The following is a 17,217-nucleotide window of genomic DNA, read 5'->3' as shown; positions in this document are numbered from 1 at the left end:
CGAAGTTTGAGAAGAAATGTGAACTTTGAGTGACCTCTTCGTAACGACTATTCATTTATTTATTTATTTGATTTGCATACATATAGATACACAGGGACAGAGAGAAAAGAGGGAGAGAGCAAGCCGGAAACTGCCACCGAGAGGGGCGCAACGACTGCCTACTCCTTCGGGAGGAGGGAAGAGGAAAGGAGGAGAGAAAGAGGAAAGAAGATAGGAAGGTAAAGAAAAAAATTGACGAAGACTGACAAAAATAGGTAAAAACACACACACCAGCAATACCAACGTGCGAAGGTAGCCACTGGGCGTAACGACTGCACCAGCAACGCACAACAACTCACGCTGCTTTGACGGGCAGCTTGTCCCACTGGCTGGGCTTGACGCACGGGTAGTTCATGCCAAGGTGGGAGACGCCTTCGTGGCACAGCTCGAAGTCGTCCATGGAGGCGGCCCCTTCGTCCAGCGTCAGGTCGAAGTTGAGCGTGGACGCGGTGAACGGCTCGAGCTCGAGGAATAGGGTCATCAGGAGCATCGCCCCGGGAGCGAGACTATGCAAGGTGGGCTCGTGAGGGCCGATCATCATCTGCCGAGGAGGCTTGGCGAGCTGTGCGGGGAAAGGGAAGGGGACAGCGTATATGACCATCACAGCTTCTCAGATGGAACAGAAATGGACTGTTTAAGGGCCCCTAAACCACTCCGAGCTCAAAAACGATAGAGTGGTTTCCTTCTCGCCTTCACTACCCTTCCTGCAGGCGCTCTCTCTTCCTCGCAACTTATTTCTTCATGAAACGCGTAGGCAATGTTGGCACTAAGCGTTGAGCCTACCAGGATTTCGCGCTTTTCGTCTACACGCTGCTAAAAGGGTTGAACAAGCGTTACCATCTTTTCTGTACAGCTTCTACTTGTCGTACAATCGTGTTGTTTTGCAGTAAGAGCGAGCAAAGTACTGCACTGCTATGGCACACTCTGCTCGTTAAACAGCGAGCTCATTTACAGGACACTTACGGGACTACGATTGTTCGCAAGTATATAGCTATAGCTTAAGCATAATTTTCCCGTTAGCTTTCCCCCATGCTGCTTTCGTAAAGGAATCAATACCATAGATGTGCATGCACAAAACTACGCGGCTGTTAACGACGACGTTTTCGACTTTCGTATTCATTTCCGATCAGAAAACGGTGCACCAACTCCCGCGATTGTCAAGTGCAATATGTACCCTTACACCACCAGACAGCACCATTTGCCTTACTACCATTGACGCCATTTTTTACGTACTTTAGGTGAAAGTGATTCCGCGCGAGAACAGCAGCCTTCGTGTTGAGCGATCGTGCTGCCTGCCGGGCGCTGCGGCTACGCGTACCGTTTCGTCGTGCTGCGGTGTCTTCGCAGCCGCGCCGCTGGCCACGGGAACGATGAGGCTCTCCTCGAAGTTGCCCTTGGAGCCGTACGAGATGCGGCACTTGAGCGCCTTGTTCTTGGTGGCCGTCTCCTTGACGCGGATCATGACGGAGAACACCACCGTGTTAGGGTCCAGGTCCTTCACCGTTCGCATGGGGTACGTGCCTGGGCGAATCAAACAGAAAGCTTGTGTCGCATTGACGCTAACCACACGTATATGACACCTTACTAACCATTGGCTAGGACCGGGTTTAAAGGGACACTAAAAGCGAAAAACGATTTTTCACCGCACACATCAACCTTCTCGCAGAGACGTGGGAGGCCAAGATCTCGGCACGGGACCTAGACGACCAATGAGGACTCGTCGCCAGGGCCTGGGAGGTGATCGCGGCTAGCGGATTGCTGGAATGGGGTTCCCTCCCACATAGGGTGACCCCGAGCTTACGCGCTAGAAAACACTGCTTCGCGAAATTAAAAGTTTATTTCATCATCATCATCATATTATTAAATTACTTTTGACAGGGGAGCTACTTTTCGTTGCGCCGTTTCGCGTGACCAGGAAAGTAAGCTGCCCGCAGCGCGTGCAACGCAATAACTCGGCCGGCGCGCGCCCTCTTCTTCCATCTTAGGATCGCCTATAAATAGAGACAGTTTGCTTTTAGCGACGTATATTGGGGAAATGAGGGTAGTTATAGCACACTTTTTCTGTATCACCTAGTAATTTGGCGGATAATAAGGCCTGTGGCCAGCACACACATTGACGTTGACACGACGGATGTGCAAAGTAGGCGTTTCTTAAATGCGTGTGCCTTCTGAAGAAAACAAAAGAGGAGCTCAGAGCAGATAAACAGTACGAAAGTGTTCATTTTTCAAATTATCTTCCAAATTTTATGCAACGAATTCTTGGCCAATTCCCCAGAGTGGGTATGTGCCTTGAAGAACAAACAAACAAACAAACAAACAAACAAACAAACAAACAAACAAACAAACAAACAAACAAACGACAGGAACAGAGAGAGGATCTTGCTATAGAAGACCATGACAATTAGGGTTATGGTAATTAATACCATGCGAATTGAGGTAAGCTGTAACTGATATCTTACTAATTAGAACAATGCAAATTAAGATCGTGCTATTAAGACCTTGCTAGTAATCTAGGGCGGCCACAAGCTCCGCTGTTAGTCCAACCTTGCACCAATAGTGCAAGCTGCCCGCATTTTTTTCACAATTGCAAAAACCACCAGGCTTGCCGCAACTCCCACATCAAACGCCGTGACGTCATAGGTTTCGACGGCGTCTACTAGGTCCTACGTAGTTCCTAATCAGTAAAAATGAAGTACAGTGTCCTTCTGAAGGGGTCATAGACTTAACACACCAAGTTTCAGGAAATTTCGTTGAACCAATACCACCAAAATACGACAAATACACTTTGAAATCCGTGCCGTCACTCGCGGAGATTTCGGTGCTAAATTTAAAAATGATACTTTGACCTTGATTTTCTCCTCTATTAATAAAACCTGTGATGGTGAAATTAATGACGTCAGGGTTCTCAGCGTACGACTTATTCATTTATACCGATTCATTGTTTTTAGGGGTATTCAGATAGTCGAAAATTTTAGAACCGAATCGAATATGAATCGAATAGTGCTGACACCGAATCGAGTACTGATACCAATCGAATACTATTCGAATAGTTTTCGAATTGCAAGGTAACAATTTTCAAAGCAGCCCTAGAATGGTAATGTAGCCATTTTCGAAACAGCCCAAGAATTTCACATTTTATTTGAAGCAAATATTCACTAGCTTTAACAAAGGAACACTGCGATTACCTTTAACCGAAAAAAAAATACAGACTCAAATTTGTAAACTAAGGTAAACTTGCATACAGCAGCAAGTAGAGCGTTAGAAATATTTTGTAACTGCAGGTTAAATACAGGAGTGAATATAGTATTCAAAGTAGCACTTTTTAAAAACTTTTAAATAAAAGTGATATATAAATAATAAACAATATCCATAAGTCAACAGCGTCATGAATGTCATGATGAAGCTAGTGTATTGATGACTATGCCGCTTCTGCCACACTGGAGTTTTAAGCAAAAATGCCTTCATCCTGTAATCCGGTAGATCTAGAATCTGGGTCCGCGAAGCTGTTTTCGGGGCCCGCGAATGCCATGGTCGAAAAAAAGAAAACAGGTTTTTTGAAGGCGCATGTCCCATGACAGTTGCCCCTCCGATTTTTTTGGTATGCTTCGCTGCATAACACATTTGCATTGTAGCGGAGCTTACTTACGTTTCTCCTTCTTCATGAGATGGTTGTAAAGTTTTTGTTGCAGTTTTCCACGACATATGCATGCGAGAATTCTTTTTCCAGGCTAGCATATTTGAAAAGCAAACATAGTTAGAAACGGGCTGAATGTCACTGCAGACCGCACAACTTATTAACAAGCTGTTGAGATTGAATTGACGTAGCACTTTTGTTTGACCATTCTTTGCCAGGTAGTAATAACAGGCACCTATTTCCCGCTGCATGTTGCGTTAATTTACGAGCCTCCCCCCCTCCCCCCTCGTGCCTTTCTCTCACTGCAAGGGGTCCCCCATTCGTTCCACCCGTCTACAAGGGCCGTGAAACCTCCATAACTGAGTACTGCTGTAATCATTAGAGCGTCGATAGCCCCGTGAAACCTTTGGCTGCATGCATCCTGGTAATTCGATTATTAAAACAAGACACGTTTCCCCTCGCTCTTCCAACGTTTCGTTCCTTCGAGATTTTTTTCATAGGTGTTTAATATTCGAAAAAAATATTCGGTATTTCTAATAAGCACCATTCGATACGAGTACCGACTCAAATAGAGCGCTATTCGATTCGTTATTCAAAATTTTCGAGTATTCGCACACCCCTAATTGTTTCACTTTAGTGTCCTATTAAACCTATACGTTGCGTATCTGGAGTTACGTAAAAGAAAGAATAAAACCTAATTGAATTTAAGATATCTCACCGACATTTGCGAGAGCCTGTAGTGCGATGGAGGCCCTCTTGTTGCCGTCGTTGGGGTCGTCGTGGAGGGCGTACGTTGCGGGCGTGTCGGGGTTCAGGCAGGGCATGGTGTCACCCACCGACTTTATCTTGAGCACGCATACGCTCACGTCGGAGCTGGCCGTGCTCACTTCGACCAGGTACAAGCCCATGCTGCGCGGCGGCGCCTTGAGCACGAGCTCGAACTCGGCCACCATGCCGGGCACGATGGGCGACGTCCACAGGGGACGCGTGTACGCGAAGATCGGGTTGTTCTGCGCGAGAAGAACGCGACGGCAGTACGTCAGTCGACCTCATTGGTTCCATTTCATCTAGTAGAAAGACACAGCCATCTCATCGGAGCGTAAAAATGATGCGCCTCTTTAAAATATTTGTACTTTGAAAAGCAAATGATGCATTGCGGAAACTATGCTGCTAAACGGAGAAGCTTGTTTGCAGCAAGGTTATTTATTACCGTCACTGACGCAGTAGAAACGAAGGTTGTGGGCTCGGATCCCACCAATGGAAAGGGTGCTTTTTCGTCCACTACAGTTAAAGACAACAATTATAGTCCCCTATTGTTTACTTGGCTTAGACTTATTTGGTTGTGCCTAACAAACAAACGAGCCCCTCGAAGAAAATTTCCCTTCTTTAGCACATAACCATGTGTTTGATCAAGATTTGCGGCTTTAATTAAATCAGGATCTTTAGATGGACTAGCTGTACTCTTGAACGTGTACGGCATAAATGTACCAAGGGGCTTACCTTGAGCAAGTCCTTGGAAGGTCCCCTGGTGGCGACGAACTTCTTTTCCTCGGTGAAGACGCTCTTGCCGCCGATGGACATGGTGGTGATGATGCCGTACGGAGCATTGTTGGCGAACTCGGCGTCGTCCTGTATGGTGGCCACGAAGTTGATGATCATCTTGCTCTCGGTCACGTTGCTCAGGCTCTTGGGAATGTGCGACACCGTGCCCAGGGACACCTGCCCCGAGTCCGTGTCCATGCGGGCCGCGTTGCTGCGATCGACGAGAACAATCACCGCTTCCCTTCACGTCACTGATTCATTCTCACGCTATCTCTCCCACACTCACCCGTTTTATTTTTATAGCGAAGCGGTATGTGTGTAGGAGGTGCGAAAATGTGGCGGTCCGTGAGTGCGCAGAAACTATAATGAAGAAGCAATGCTAGCATACTCCAAAAATCTCGATGGACGCAAAGAACAAACCATGGTTCGAGCCACAATCGAACCTAGGCATTCTGCGTGACACTCAAGTATTCTACCACAGTGCCATTGGCATGGCACTGTGATAAAATATGCGGAAAGAAGACCCTATACAGGCGTCACGTTGGCGCAACGTCAATTGTGGCTGCAGTGTTGGCTATCGGCTGCTATGAAGACGTAAGAAACATTGCGTATGTACACCTACGACTCTGCAAGCTATAGTCGAGCGTTGGTCGACCCCGGTGGAATACGTCGACGACGGCTTACTTATGATACGGACATCATCGCACTGTAGCGTGCACTTAGTTTCGATAAAACTGACGTCTGTTCAGTAACGTGAGTGTCGACGTTACGTCGAACCACGAGCTACCCGCCAGTGCAGTCGACGTACCTGGTAAGCCCACGATGTGCGCACAACTCTTCTAAGTACACAAATACGTTAACCCACCTTAACGCTTGGCTCAAAGCATTAAAGAATCCTGGATAAGCTGCTACTCGTCGACTGCTTCGCATGAAATCGATTCGCACAGTGCGTGGGATCTGCCGGATTTTTATTCTTTGCAACTATCGAGCTTTTTCGCTCACAGACAGCGCTGCCAACGCCAACAACGCAATTTTCTGCGACTGGGGCTCTTTAATGCCATCGTGTTGAAATTTGGGCGAGTTGGTGAATAAGCATGATGAAACAGAACTGACACCGCACAAGAAATATGGAAAGAATATTACTTGCCGGCTTAGTTTGTATTATTATTGCTTGCATCGCTGCTTGAAATAATCAGAGCAAATAGCGGAAAATGAGGCCCATGGTTAATACATGTCTTTTTTTGAGTCAAGATGGGAGCCATTGGCGTAGCCAAGGGGGGAGCGGGGTTTCAACCACCACCACAATTTTTCAATTTTGTATGTGTACATACACACCCACACATACAAACGCACGCACGAACATACATAAAATACGGTTTAACACTTCCCCACTCCCGCCCTCCAGAAAAAGTTTCTGGCTACGCCCCCGGTGGAAGCCAACAGATGGAAGGACAATGTGCGGATAGGTTGGTAGCAAAGATAGTTCCTCCTATCGAAACGTCGGCCAGCCTGCCCGAGGCACTTTCTCCTGCTCATTCAACACATCTTTTTTTGAAGCAGAAAAACACATACATACACGCAGACACAGAAAGTGCAATGCGGCGTGCTTTCTCACAGCTTAGGATAGCTGACACCCTCCATGTTGACGGTGTCGCGCACAGCTTGCAGACAGGGCATGGCTCGACCGACGAAGGACAGCCTGGCACGGCACACGTGCAGACCGGGCAGGCTCGGGTTGTTCTGGCCCGCCAGGTCGACCGTGATGTTGGCGTGTGTCGAGCCCGCTGGCATCGAGATGACCACGTCCAGCGCCACGGCGCCGCTCACATACAGCTCCCGCCATCCGACCGCGTCCAAGATCTTCACGTCCGGGTTGTACATGTAGCGCTGAAAAGGGCGGCCGCCGCCATGCGCCATACTGCGTCGCTTTCTCATAACTGTTGGGGTTTTACGTCCCAAAACCACGATATGATTGTGAGACGTCGTAGTGGAGGACTTCTGAAATTTCGACCACCTAGGACTATTTAACGAGCACCCAGCTGAGTCGGATACAACTTTAGAAGGCAGGAGAGGCCCCGCCCAGATGACCGAAGCGCAGCAGCCGATCGCCTCCTCGACTAAAGAAATAGTCCCGCTCATGCACTCGACAACGTTCTTCGTAGGCGGGCTCACCGGCTGTCCACCTCATGACGTCAGTCTGCAGTGCGCGCCCACTGGTGCAGGCTTGTGCGCATCAGCCACTGAGGAGGAAATGCCGCGGACTTGTAAAGTTGTATGCGACTATAAATCTATAAGCACATGGGCTTCTAGCATTTTGCCTCCATCGAAATCCGGCCTCCGCGGCCGGGAGCGAACCTGCGACCTTCGGGTCAGCAGCCGAGCACCCTAACCGCTACACCACCGCGGCGGACCAAAAGTGACTGTGTGACACCAGTATAAGTACTGTGCAACACTAATCGGCGTCACTATAAACAGTTGGCTTCAGAGCATGCGTTCCGAATCACGGGGCGTCCGCGCGTCGCATACCTTAGGTTCGAGGGTGAGCGCCTCGAAAGGCACGAGCAGTCCGTCGTCTCCCTTGCCGACTTTCATCTTGATGGGGTACAGGTTTCCCTCCTTCAGGTTCACGTCCATCGTGTAGTCGACGTACACGAACACCTCCAACACCAGAGTGTTCTCTCGGGCAGAGCTCACCGTGCGCTGCACTCACAACACGAGATACACGTTCGAGTCAAGAGCATTCACTAAGACTGTGGAGATAGTGCAATCTTCACACTCCTGTAAGATACAGGAAAGGCTATTTGTTTAGGCTACTCACAGATGCTATGATGGGTGAACGAAAAAAAAATTATATCGTTGGGCGCAACGACAACGGTAAGGCCTGTGAAGGTAAGTGCACGCCTGCCTACGGATTTTTTTTTTCAAATCTGCTACCGCTTGGTGCAGGTAATACAAACCTACGTAGAACTGGAACAAAAGAGAACGATAAAGCAACACGTAATGACAAATTAGTATAGTTTAGGAATCACAAGTGCTCCGATTGTAAAGACCTCTTTGAAGGGTTCGTATGCTGCATCACCCTGTCATCACGCACTTGATCTAATTACTCTGGTATTTTAGTAAGCTAAATGCAACTGCCGCATGATTTCAATAAAACACGTCGCATCTATTCTTTAGTTATTCGAATGTGTTCTGGTTCGCACACCATATACAAAAAATTCTTATTAGCTAGACCTCAGGTACCAACTGTTCTACTTTACATTTACAGAGACTGTACATCGCAGTGCCCTCATTCGCGAGAGAACAGAACCCTCTCGCGAGGGACGACTGCACCGGACCTGCTGGGAGACGAAGACGCGGCCGAGGTCGACCACGTAGTGGTCGTTCTCGAGCTTAGCCTCGGCCGAAGTGGTGTTGACCCAGGGCAGGTTGAAGCCGCTCTCCTCGAGGTCGAACCGTGCCGAGCACAGCTGCATCGGGCTCTCAGGATCGACCTCGGACATCACGCGGATGGCCGTGAATCCAGGGGAAGTGACGTTTACGTGCAGTGTGAATTTGAGCAGGCTGCCCAACGTGGTCTTTGTCAGCTCTGTCACCGGAAGAACATCCTCGATGTTGTTCGTCTGCGTAGGACGTGTAAAAGCCGTGGATGACTCCGTATGGTCCACATTTCAAGTGGAACGTTGGAGAAAACTGTCGCGTGGTTGTGACGGTAAGGAACGTGGCTAGCGGGCTGTTAAAAATGAAACTCTTTAATGGGCGAAGTTGCGCCCAGAAAATCAAGTAACACTCATTGTACAACCAAGTTAATGCTCACAAGACAACGACAGCGTCGATCACATTTCAGTAATGTGATCGTCGGCGGAACGCGTCGTCTATTCTACATGAATGATCGAAAATTTCGGCATTATCACTGGGGCTCGCGTTAGATCCAGAATAAACTCGACTGCTCATATCGTGCGCGCAGTCTTATCAGAATATTCTGAAACAGTCGAGATGTTTCCCAATCATTCCGGTGGTTCTGTGGGTGAAACCCGATCACATCAAAAATAAATAAGCGCGCGTCGTACAAATGCCTGTCGACTTAATCTGTCTACACCTTAAGAAAAAAAAAGGTGTCCTTTGACTCTCTTTTTATGCATGTAAGAGTCACATGTCTAGCACTCCCTTTAGAGAGGCAAGTTGACGCTCTTTAGGAGAGTCGTGCATTGACCATCTTTTGGAAAGTCGTGCGTTCCACGACTCTCCTAAAGAGGGGTCACCGTGCCTTTCTAAAGGCCGTGCTACACATGAATCTCACATGTGTAAAAAGAGAGTCACAGTTCTTAGAGTGTAATTGTCAAACCAGGCATCCTTTTTTTTACGACAAAGTCGAGCAAAATTGAGACAGTAGGGCCTAAATTCACGGAGAAAGGAAAAAACAAACAAAACACTAGATGGGAGTGTCACGTGACAATCTTGAAGCCTATTCATTAAATATGTAAGAGAGAAACAGGCTCTAGTCACGTGATAGTTACGATCGTATTGGTCGGCACGCTTCGGCTGCGTCCACTGTGGGCGTTGCGGGTACCTCATCCTACCCAAGAGGCACCGCGCACTCTGGGGCCGGAAAGCGGTAGGGGAGGCGTCAGAGGCTTGGCCACACTAGCGGGATCAAGTGACTCTTCCTCCTAGTCCTTTACCTTCCTCCATGCCTGACGTAATAGGGTTCTCCATTAGGAGGGGGGCGGGGGCGAAGTTTCACCACAATCCCTCCCGCTACCCTTGAGTGCAAGCGTATGCCTGACATTATTAAAGCGTTTCCTTTAATAATTAACCACACAAGACGCGATTGCCTAGTTTTCCTTAGTAAATGAGACCAACAGGCTAACCAGCACGCCTAAACCCGTACGTTGTGTCATGAATCGTCGTAAGGAAGCAAGAATAACAACGAGTAAGAAACGGACAGTCCTTTTTTTTGTATTGGTATAATTTTTATGGCGCTTGAATCAATTTACCATATAGAATTGTGCTATCGCTATCGCTACCTTTTCACTTTTCTTGTTTAGTGATGCATCGCGCTTTGCATACTGTCCCTACCGGTTGGGCAATGTGGCCCGCAGTACTTCCATAAATTAAACAAATATATGCATTACGGCACCTAATCGTAAATGCATACATTGTCAGAAGGAAGCACCCTCTCGACATTACGAACCATACATATCTTGTTGAAAATTAGGCCAATCTTCAGAAATTTATAAATCCTGGAAATGCTGGCCACCGAGTCACAAAAAGGTATTGAAGTGAAGTTCAACGAATGACGGAAGGGTCAATGGCTAGATATCCGGGCATCGTTTCTCGACCACTTTGAGACGACAACGGAAATGCTGCTGTATCAGCGGACGCGTCTCACGTCGCGTGTAGCTATAGATCCTCCGTCAAAGCGAGATACAGACCGGCTCGTCGGGGTTGATGTCCGTGAGGTTGACGTAAATGGGCTCCTTGTACATGACCTTGTTGGCTACGCTGATCTCAAGCATGGCCGTCTTGGTCTCGCCCACGTACTCAGGCTTGTTCAGAGCGAACAGAGCAAACGTGAAGCTGATCTTATTGTCGTCGATTCGGGCCTTTTGGTAGATCGAACCTGCAAAGGAACATCGAAAAGAGATCATTCCGTTACAGCAGCCGCTGTTCGAAATGTGGCATAAAGATGAAAGATTCCACAATAGACGCTGTCCCAGAGACCTTTGAATGCGTTGTCCGCGCTGGTTTTCAAGCATAGAACCTCGTGTAGTATTGTACACTGTACTTTTACGAAATATAAAGGTATACTATACGTATATACTATACTTTTAGTATAGTATAATATAGTTTAATATATTATAGGCCCGGCGGCAACATGACCTCGCTGTGTTTTGCTTCGAAGGGCATGTTCTGGAAATCCGTGATGGGAGGCATAGACTGCGTAAGAACAAGTTAATATTAACATATTTTGTGTTTTTCGTTTCCCCCTTCATTTTTTACGCGGTTACTACGTTTACAAACGAGTTTTCAGTTTCAGACCTCAATGTCAGAGTTAGCGTTTTGACAGCTAGTTCTCACTGATCAACTAAACAGGTATAGTTTATGGAAATGACAAAGCCATAAGTTCTTAACTATAATTACGTAGTTTGGCATGCGTATACAATATTAGCACGCAAATTGCCGCAGATTCAACGCGCCCTGGTTGAATCTACGTACGGCAAAGCTCCTTTGACTCACGTTCAGTTGCGAACGACACGACTAGCCTTCCTGGAAATCTTCCACACACTTTCTGTAAAGAGCTATGAAGTCCACGTTGTCGACAGTCATTTCCGACAAAGCCTGTCTAAGAGGAATTCCTTGTTACATTACACCAGGAAATGAAGTAGAAACCGGAAGCAAATTATGATACCAGCAGTAGAAACCGGAAGTGCGTGCCCGGAAGTCACTGGTGTTAGCAGCAGCCACGGTTAGGGAAACCAGGGGACGTTTGTACAATGAAAACCTCGCTTCGATGTATAACACAAGAAACGGTGACATGGTAGTCAGCTGGGAGCCGCAAGTACATACGCGGGAAGATACACGTTCCACTATAGTCATGCAGTACATGCGTGGCTAACAGTTGGCATTGTCTGGTAGATCTCGCGCAGTGTTAAAGAAATTCACTTGCTTACCAGTGCTCGTGATGAGGCCCATGTCGATACTGGCAGCGCTGTAGGTCTCCTTTGTTGCGGATGGCGTCAGCACCGTCTTGTAGTGGATCACGTCGTTAGGAATGGCCCGGTAGTTCTCGCTGAAACCTGGTGAACGATAATACTGCACCCTGAAGTTTTCGCGGCGCTGGCAGGGGACCAACGCCACATGCACGATTCGAGCATAAGCGGTTTGCTTGGCTCGATGAAAAGCGAGAGTGCGATCAGAGTATCTCAGCAGACACACTACAAATCCCGACGTACCGCACGCTCTGACCAGCAGGATTTTAGCACCACTATGTTGGGCGCTGGAGGCTAAATTTTTTTTCTATAACGGTGGTAGAAAGGAAGCACGCGTTCAGAAAAATATAGTTCGCACAAAATATCGCTCACGGGTTCGTACACGCAAAGGAGTATATATGGAACGTTGAACTCTGCACATGACAGTGATGCATAAGTTCACCCCACAAAGCAGTAGCCATCACATTAAGGATAAGCGTTCGTCCGAGAGAAACAAAAATACACAATAACAGTCCCTGAAAAACGTGTTAGCATGCTGTACACCGAACGAGTAGGCCTGTACAAATATTCGAGCGTTTCGAACATTAGAACGAATATTACAGATTCCGCATTCGTTTCGACGCGAACGAAGAAATTTCTGAACTTTCGAAGTATTCGGAACGGACGCGTAGAGATAACTTAAGTACTTCGCCCGAAAAGGTGTTTTCACTGCAGTGTGGGGCCGCTATACCGTGAAACCACATATTCAGTTGATATCCGCACTGGCACAAAGCCACACTTCATGGTTAACAAAACCTCAATGAAAAACAGCAGATAATGAAGCCAGGGAAGGTATAGGGGACGTTAATTGTACTGCTTTAAGTGTATTGAAGCAATCGTGATATAGATGCGAAGAAAGTAAAGTGGACGAAAATACAACTTGCCGCCGGCAGGGATCGAACCTGCAACCTTCGGATCACGCGCCCAATTCTTTACCAATCGAGCTACGGCGGAGGTCGTCCTCTCGTCCACTCTATCGGGTATTTATGTGCATGCAAATCTGGGAGTGTTAGTCAGCGCCGCTCGTTGCCATGAGGGCGAGTGCGGCGCACTCTTTCTTTGCCAGACGGCACCACGTAGCACGTGATCTTTTAACGAACGGACAGCTGACCAATAAACCCTGGCATGCTACTTGAAGACATCAAGTCTGCCGGAACGAGACCCTCGCTATGAATGAATGAATGAATGAAAAAGAATTTTGAAGGCTGTTTTCTTTGTTCGACACAACCTTAATGAAAACCAGCTTCATGTTTAAATGTGCTAATATTTTTCATGTGCTAATCATTTTATGTCACGACTGTAAGTGGTCTCAAACGCGATTAGACAGACACTCACTGGCGACTCCCAGGTTTCCGACGGCGAGCAGGTCCTCGAGGTCTGTGGGTCCCGTGACGGAGATGGTGACCCGGTCCGAGCGCATCTTGAGGTACATGTCGACGGTGTAGATGCCCGCGCTGTCGAGGGCGATCTCGTTAGGCCCGGTCACGTCGACCTCAAGCTTCTTCTCGTCCTCGTTCTGCGATAACCCACAGTCGAACGACTCGTCTTCAATTCATTGCTCTTAGAAGAGAGATGAACGAAGTAGCCGAGGACGCATTCTCGATCTCAATTCCATACCTAGCAGTCTATTTACAACACAAAGCAGGCAAGAGGTACACGCAGGGACACTGTATATGGCTAAAATCTACTCACGACTTCGTTCTTTCAGCATTACCGCTTGCATCAGTGTACCTTTGGACGCCGACATTCGGAATTGTTTGCTGCGAAAGAAGGCTACGTTCTGATTGAAAAGCACTTCATAGAACCTTCAGTCACGAAGTATGATTCAGTGTTCTTAAGACTTCCAAATTTATGCATTTTTATTGAAATGTGACGCGACTTTAACAGAAGAAATTCTGACCCATGTAATACATATATCTTGACCACTACACGCGTCTTCATAACCACAAAGATTAATTGATTATCGATATATGCTTATAGCCATCTATAGGTGACGTGCTATATAATGAAAATAACTGTCTATTTGTAACAAGACGACGCCCGGTTATAGTTTCGTCGACGTGCCCTTCTTGCATCGAAAGGCAAAGTTAACCAACGTGGCACACACCGACTCGTCAAGCTTACCGTCAAACCTAACAGTGAACTAACCTCAATTACCTTTGTTTGAATCACTCTTCGTACAGAAGTGGCTTAATTATGCTATTGTTTATGGTTAGCAGGTGATTACGTTCACTCTCAGCACCACGATTAGAGTTTATTCACTGTTGTCACTAAGTGAAGCATTTAAAAACAAGTCGTTTGTTCGTGTAGAGACATCGCGACGGAAACAGATGACGTCACAAAACGTGCAACTCACCGCCTTGGGCGGGTTGACGGTGACTTCCGTTTGGCCGACCCAGACGTACGTCTCGAAGTCGAACTCGGCCCCCACGGTGACGTAGTGGGTCTTTGACGTCATACGCGTACGGACGGCGGTCACAGAGAAGCGAACCAGGATGTTCCTGCTCGTGTCCGGGTTGATGATGTTGCCGAATTCTATCACCACCCGGTCGTACTGGAAAGTGACGACGTTCGCGTCTAAGCGAGCAGCCATTGAAAATTCTTCGGTCAGGCAAAGTGTAAAAAAAAATCTGGAGGCGACCCTAATACATGACTTAGGTGTCTGGTAGTGACACTCGCAAGCCGGCGTTCGCGTACACTGGTGTATTGCGCTTCGCGTGCAGACGAAGCGGATCTCAGAGGCTACGTGTAAAGAAATGCGTGGTTGAGATCTGCTCCGCCAGATGCCCCAACGATCCCAGATTAGCGTGACATTTAATTGGCCCTTATCTCAAGTAGACGTATGCTCAGATAGCTCAGATAGCATATGTATGCAATATATCTCTTAAGCGGAACGATGACTTAGTACCAGTTTTATTTTTCGGAAGAAGTTATCTGAATATTCGGAAATCGAAAGAACGCGATCAGAAGTGATTGGAAGAGAAAAAAGTGCGTCACTCGTTGCTCGTGCAACTAAAAAAAAAGTTAATTTACGTTTATGGAGTGGCGTGACATAGCACTTGAGTATGCGAGGAAGCTTCTGCAAAAAAGTGAACGATGAAGTTTTTTCTATTTTATGTTTTTTTATAGAAAAGTGGTTGGGATATTAAGCGGAACGCCGAGACCCTTTGCGGCGAACTTTGAGCACAGATTTATATTGTGACACGCCCTCCCAGGTCTTCTCCGCCTATAGGTAAATGTTACAGCTCGAAGTATAAACGTATAATCCTTATATAATGAATTTTCAGCCACAGCTCAAGCTTTCCACTCACCACATTCCTTAGGGACTCGCTGAGTATCATCTTTGGCTCGGGTTCCCCGACGCTGAAGGTCATCTCGGGCGGCAGGTCAGTCTTCACGTCGAAGATGGCCAGCGGGTGGCACGTAGTTTTCGGCAATGACGTCCTTGGTGAAGATGTCGATCAGGAGGTCCAGCCTCTCGGTGGGCGGCACGGTGATCTGTAGCTCGTACTCGAGCACGCGGCCAAGCTCCATCGAGGCCGGGTCGCCGCTCACGATGTTCAGCTTGAAGTCGGTCCGGTAGTTCTCGGAGTCCGTCGACGAAGGCGGTGCCTGTGCGACCGTTCAGCAGCTGCCACTCGTGGCATGTTCTGTCTATATTCTTTAATATATAACTTTGTACGGTCCTCAGAACATTTATCGATCATTTCCTTCTGTCCTTCCCTCCTCTTTCTCTCATCTTTCCCATCCCCTTTCCCATTCTTGTAGGGTAGAGTAATCAACCGGATATGGTGTCTGGTTAACCTCCCTGCCTTCTCCATTTGTTTTCTCCCTTCCCTCCTTGTACGGTCTTACATGCATACTACTTTAACTGTCAAGTTATCTTCTCGAGGTCAGGCCTGATATAACCTGATATGACATATTTATTGAAAGGCTAGATAACTCAGTTCACTTGAACAGCCATGAATATATGTTGCTGCCTTTGGCCATTAAACTACTGGATACTCAACGCAAATATTCAGCCCTGTCTTGGGTTGTTAATAGCCTACTTTAACCGGACTAAACAGTGGGGCTGGTTTTAAAACGAGGCTAAGAGTCGAGTAAACCAGATAGAGGTCCTGAGAGATGCACATGGGGTCGTCACGCAAAGCGATTCGTCAGATATAAATAAGTGTTGGCGCACTCACCTCACGTTAGGGGCGGTTGTGAACATAGGCTGGCTCTGTCAATGTCGCCAGTCAGCGCGTGGCTGTGTTCTTCTGGGTCCTCAGCTGTGTCCAGGTAGAAGGGCACCTGAGCAACATAAGAGGAAAAAGAACGGCAAACATCGTAGCACGAAATAGCTTGCCAGAAACAGCATAACTTTAAGTTCGAATGAACTCTTGAGTAAAATTGTTATTTGTGTAAATTTGGCCAACACCAGCTGTTGCGAAAGCGATAGCCCCCAGCTTTGGCTTTTCTGCTTACCTTCCGCGCTATTCAGCGAAGTCAAACACGTTCAATTCTGACTGACGAATTCATAGCAGTGCTTAAAGGGGTCATGAACCACTTTTCCAAGTAATGATCTAATGACCTCAGTATCGGAGTGTACTGCCTCCCGAATCGATTGCCGCTAAAATTTCTCGAATCCGTCAAGAATCAGCGGAGTTACGGGGGTTTGGCGCACGCTCTCAGCGCTTTCTCTCTTTTCTCGTGCCGACGAGCGCACTGGAAGCTAGATAGGGAGGGATGGCATGGGGGAAAGAAGTTACGTCAGCGCGCGTCATGAAACGCAATCGCTCTCCCGCTGTGATTCGCTTGCGCGAGTGCGGCTACCGTGTACTGAGGAGTGCGGGGCCGGCAACTGGCGGCACCCCGCGGCAAGAAGCGCATCTGATCCGAACGCCGCTCTCGATTTACGTCGGCTATCGGCCAATAAGCATGCTATGTCTCTTGCGACGTAAACGGACAGATCCGCGACGTAAACGGACAGACGCCCCGCCCACCGACGAGAGTGAGAACCGGCCTCTGTTTGAAAAGAGGGTGCCTGGGGAAACGGCAACTTCGCGCTCCGCTTGTGGCCATTACGCGGCGCGCACGACTGTAATATTTGGCAGAGCAGTTCATAGCCGTGTCAGCTTTCCGCAGGATGTGTTTTTTCAAAAAGCCCAAGGGGTGCTTCATGACCCCTTTAAGTAGGCGAAGCAATTTTAAGCGATGGACGGCTGCAAGTGCCAGTTAGTTTCCTTTTTTGTGATAAACAATTGCCCC

General features: G+C 47.7%; 2 protein-coding genes across 2 annotated transcripts in view; one reads left to right on the top strand and one right to left on the bottom strand.

Moving 5' to 3' along the window:
- LOC119396626 (uncharacterized) overlaps window positions 1-15,576 on the bottom strand; it is a 272,920-nt gene extending 257,344 nt beyond the window's left edge. Inside the window, 13 exon segments of the mRNA XM_037663911.2 lie at window positions 339-601; window positions 1,358-1,560; window positions 4,392-4,683; window positions 5,174-5,426; window positions 6,831-7,102; window positions 7,742-7,915; window positions 8,554-8,838; window positions 10,651-10,838; window positions 11,890-12,015; window positions 13,303-13,483; window positions 14,324-14,521; window positions 15,279-15,383; window positions 15,385-15,576. Coding sequence (XP_037519839.2) covers window positions 339-601; window positions 1,358-1,560; window positions 4,392-4,683; window positions 5,174-5,426; window positions 6,831-7,102; window positions 7,742-7,915; window positions 8,554-8,838; window positions 10,651-10,838; window positions 11,890-12,015; window positions 13,303-13,483; window positions 14,324-14,521; window positions 15,279-15,383; window positions 15,385-15,501 — 2,657 coding nt within the window. The 5' untranslated portion in view covers window positions 15,502-15,576.
- Window positions 1-17,217, top strand: part of LOC119396625 (uncharacterized) — a 296,945-nt gene that overhangs the window by 196,601 nt on the left and 83,127 nt on the right. The gene's annotated exons all lie outside the window — the stretch shown is intronic.

Source organism: Rhipicephalus sanguineus, chromosome 6 (genome assembly GCF_013339695.2).
Source record: "Rhipicephalus sanguineus isolate Rsan-2018 chromosome 6, BIME_Rsan_1.4, whole genome shotgun sequence".
NCBI lineage: Eukaryota > Metazoa > Arthropoda > Arachnida > Ixodida > Ixodidae > Rhipicephalus > Rhipicephalus sanguineus.
Note: the sequence above shows the minus strand (reverse complement) of the source record. Positions and strands in the feature narration are given on the sequence as shown.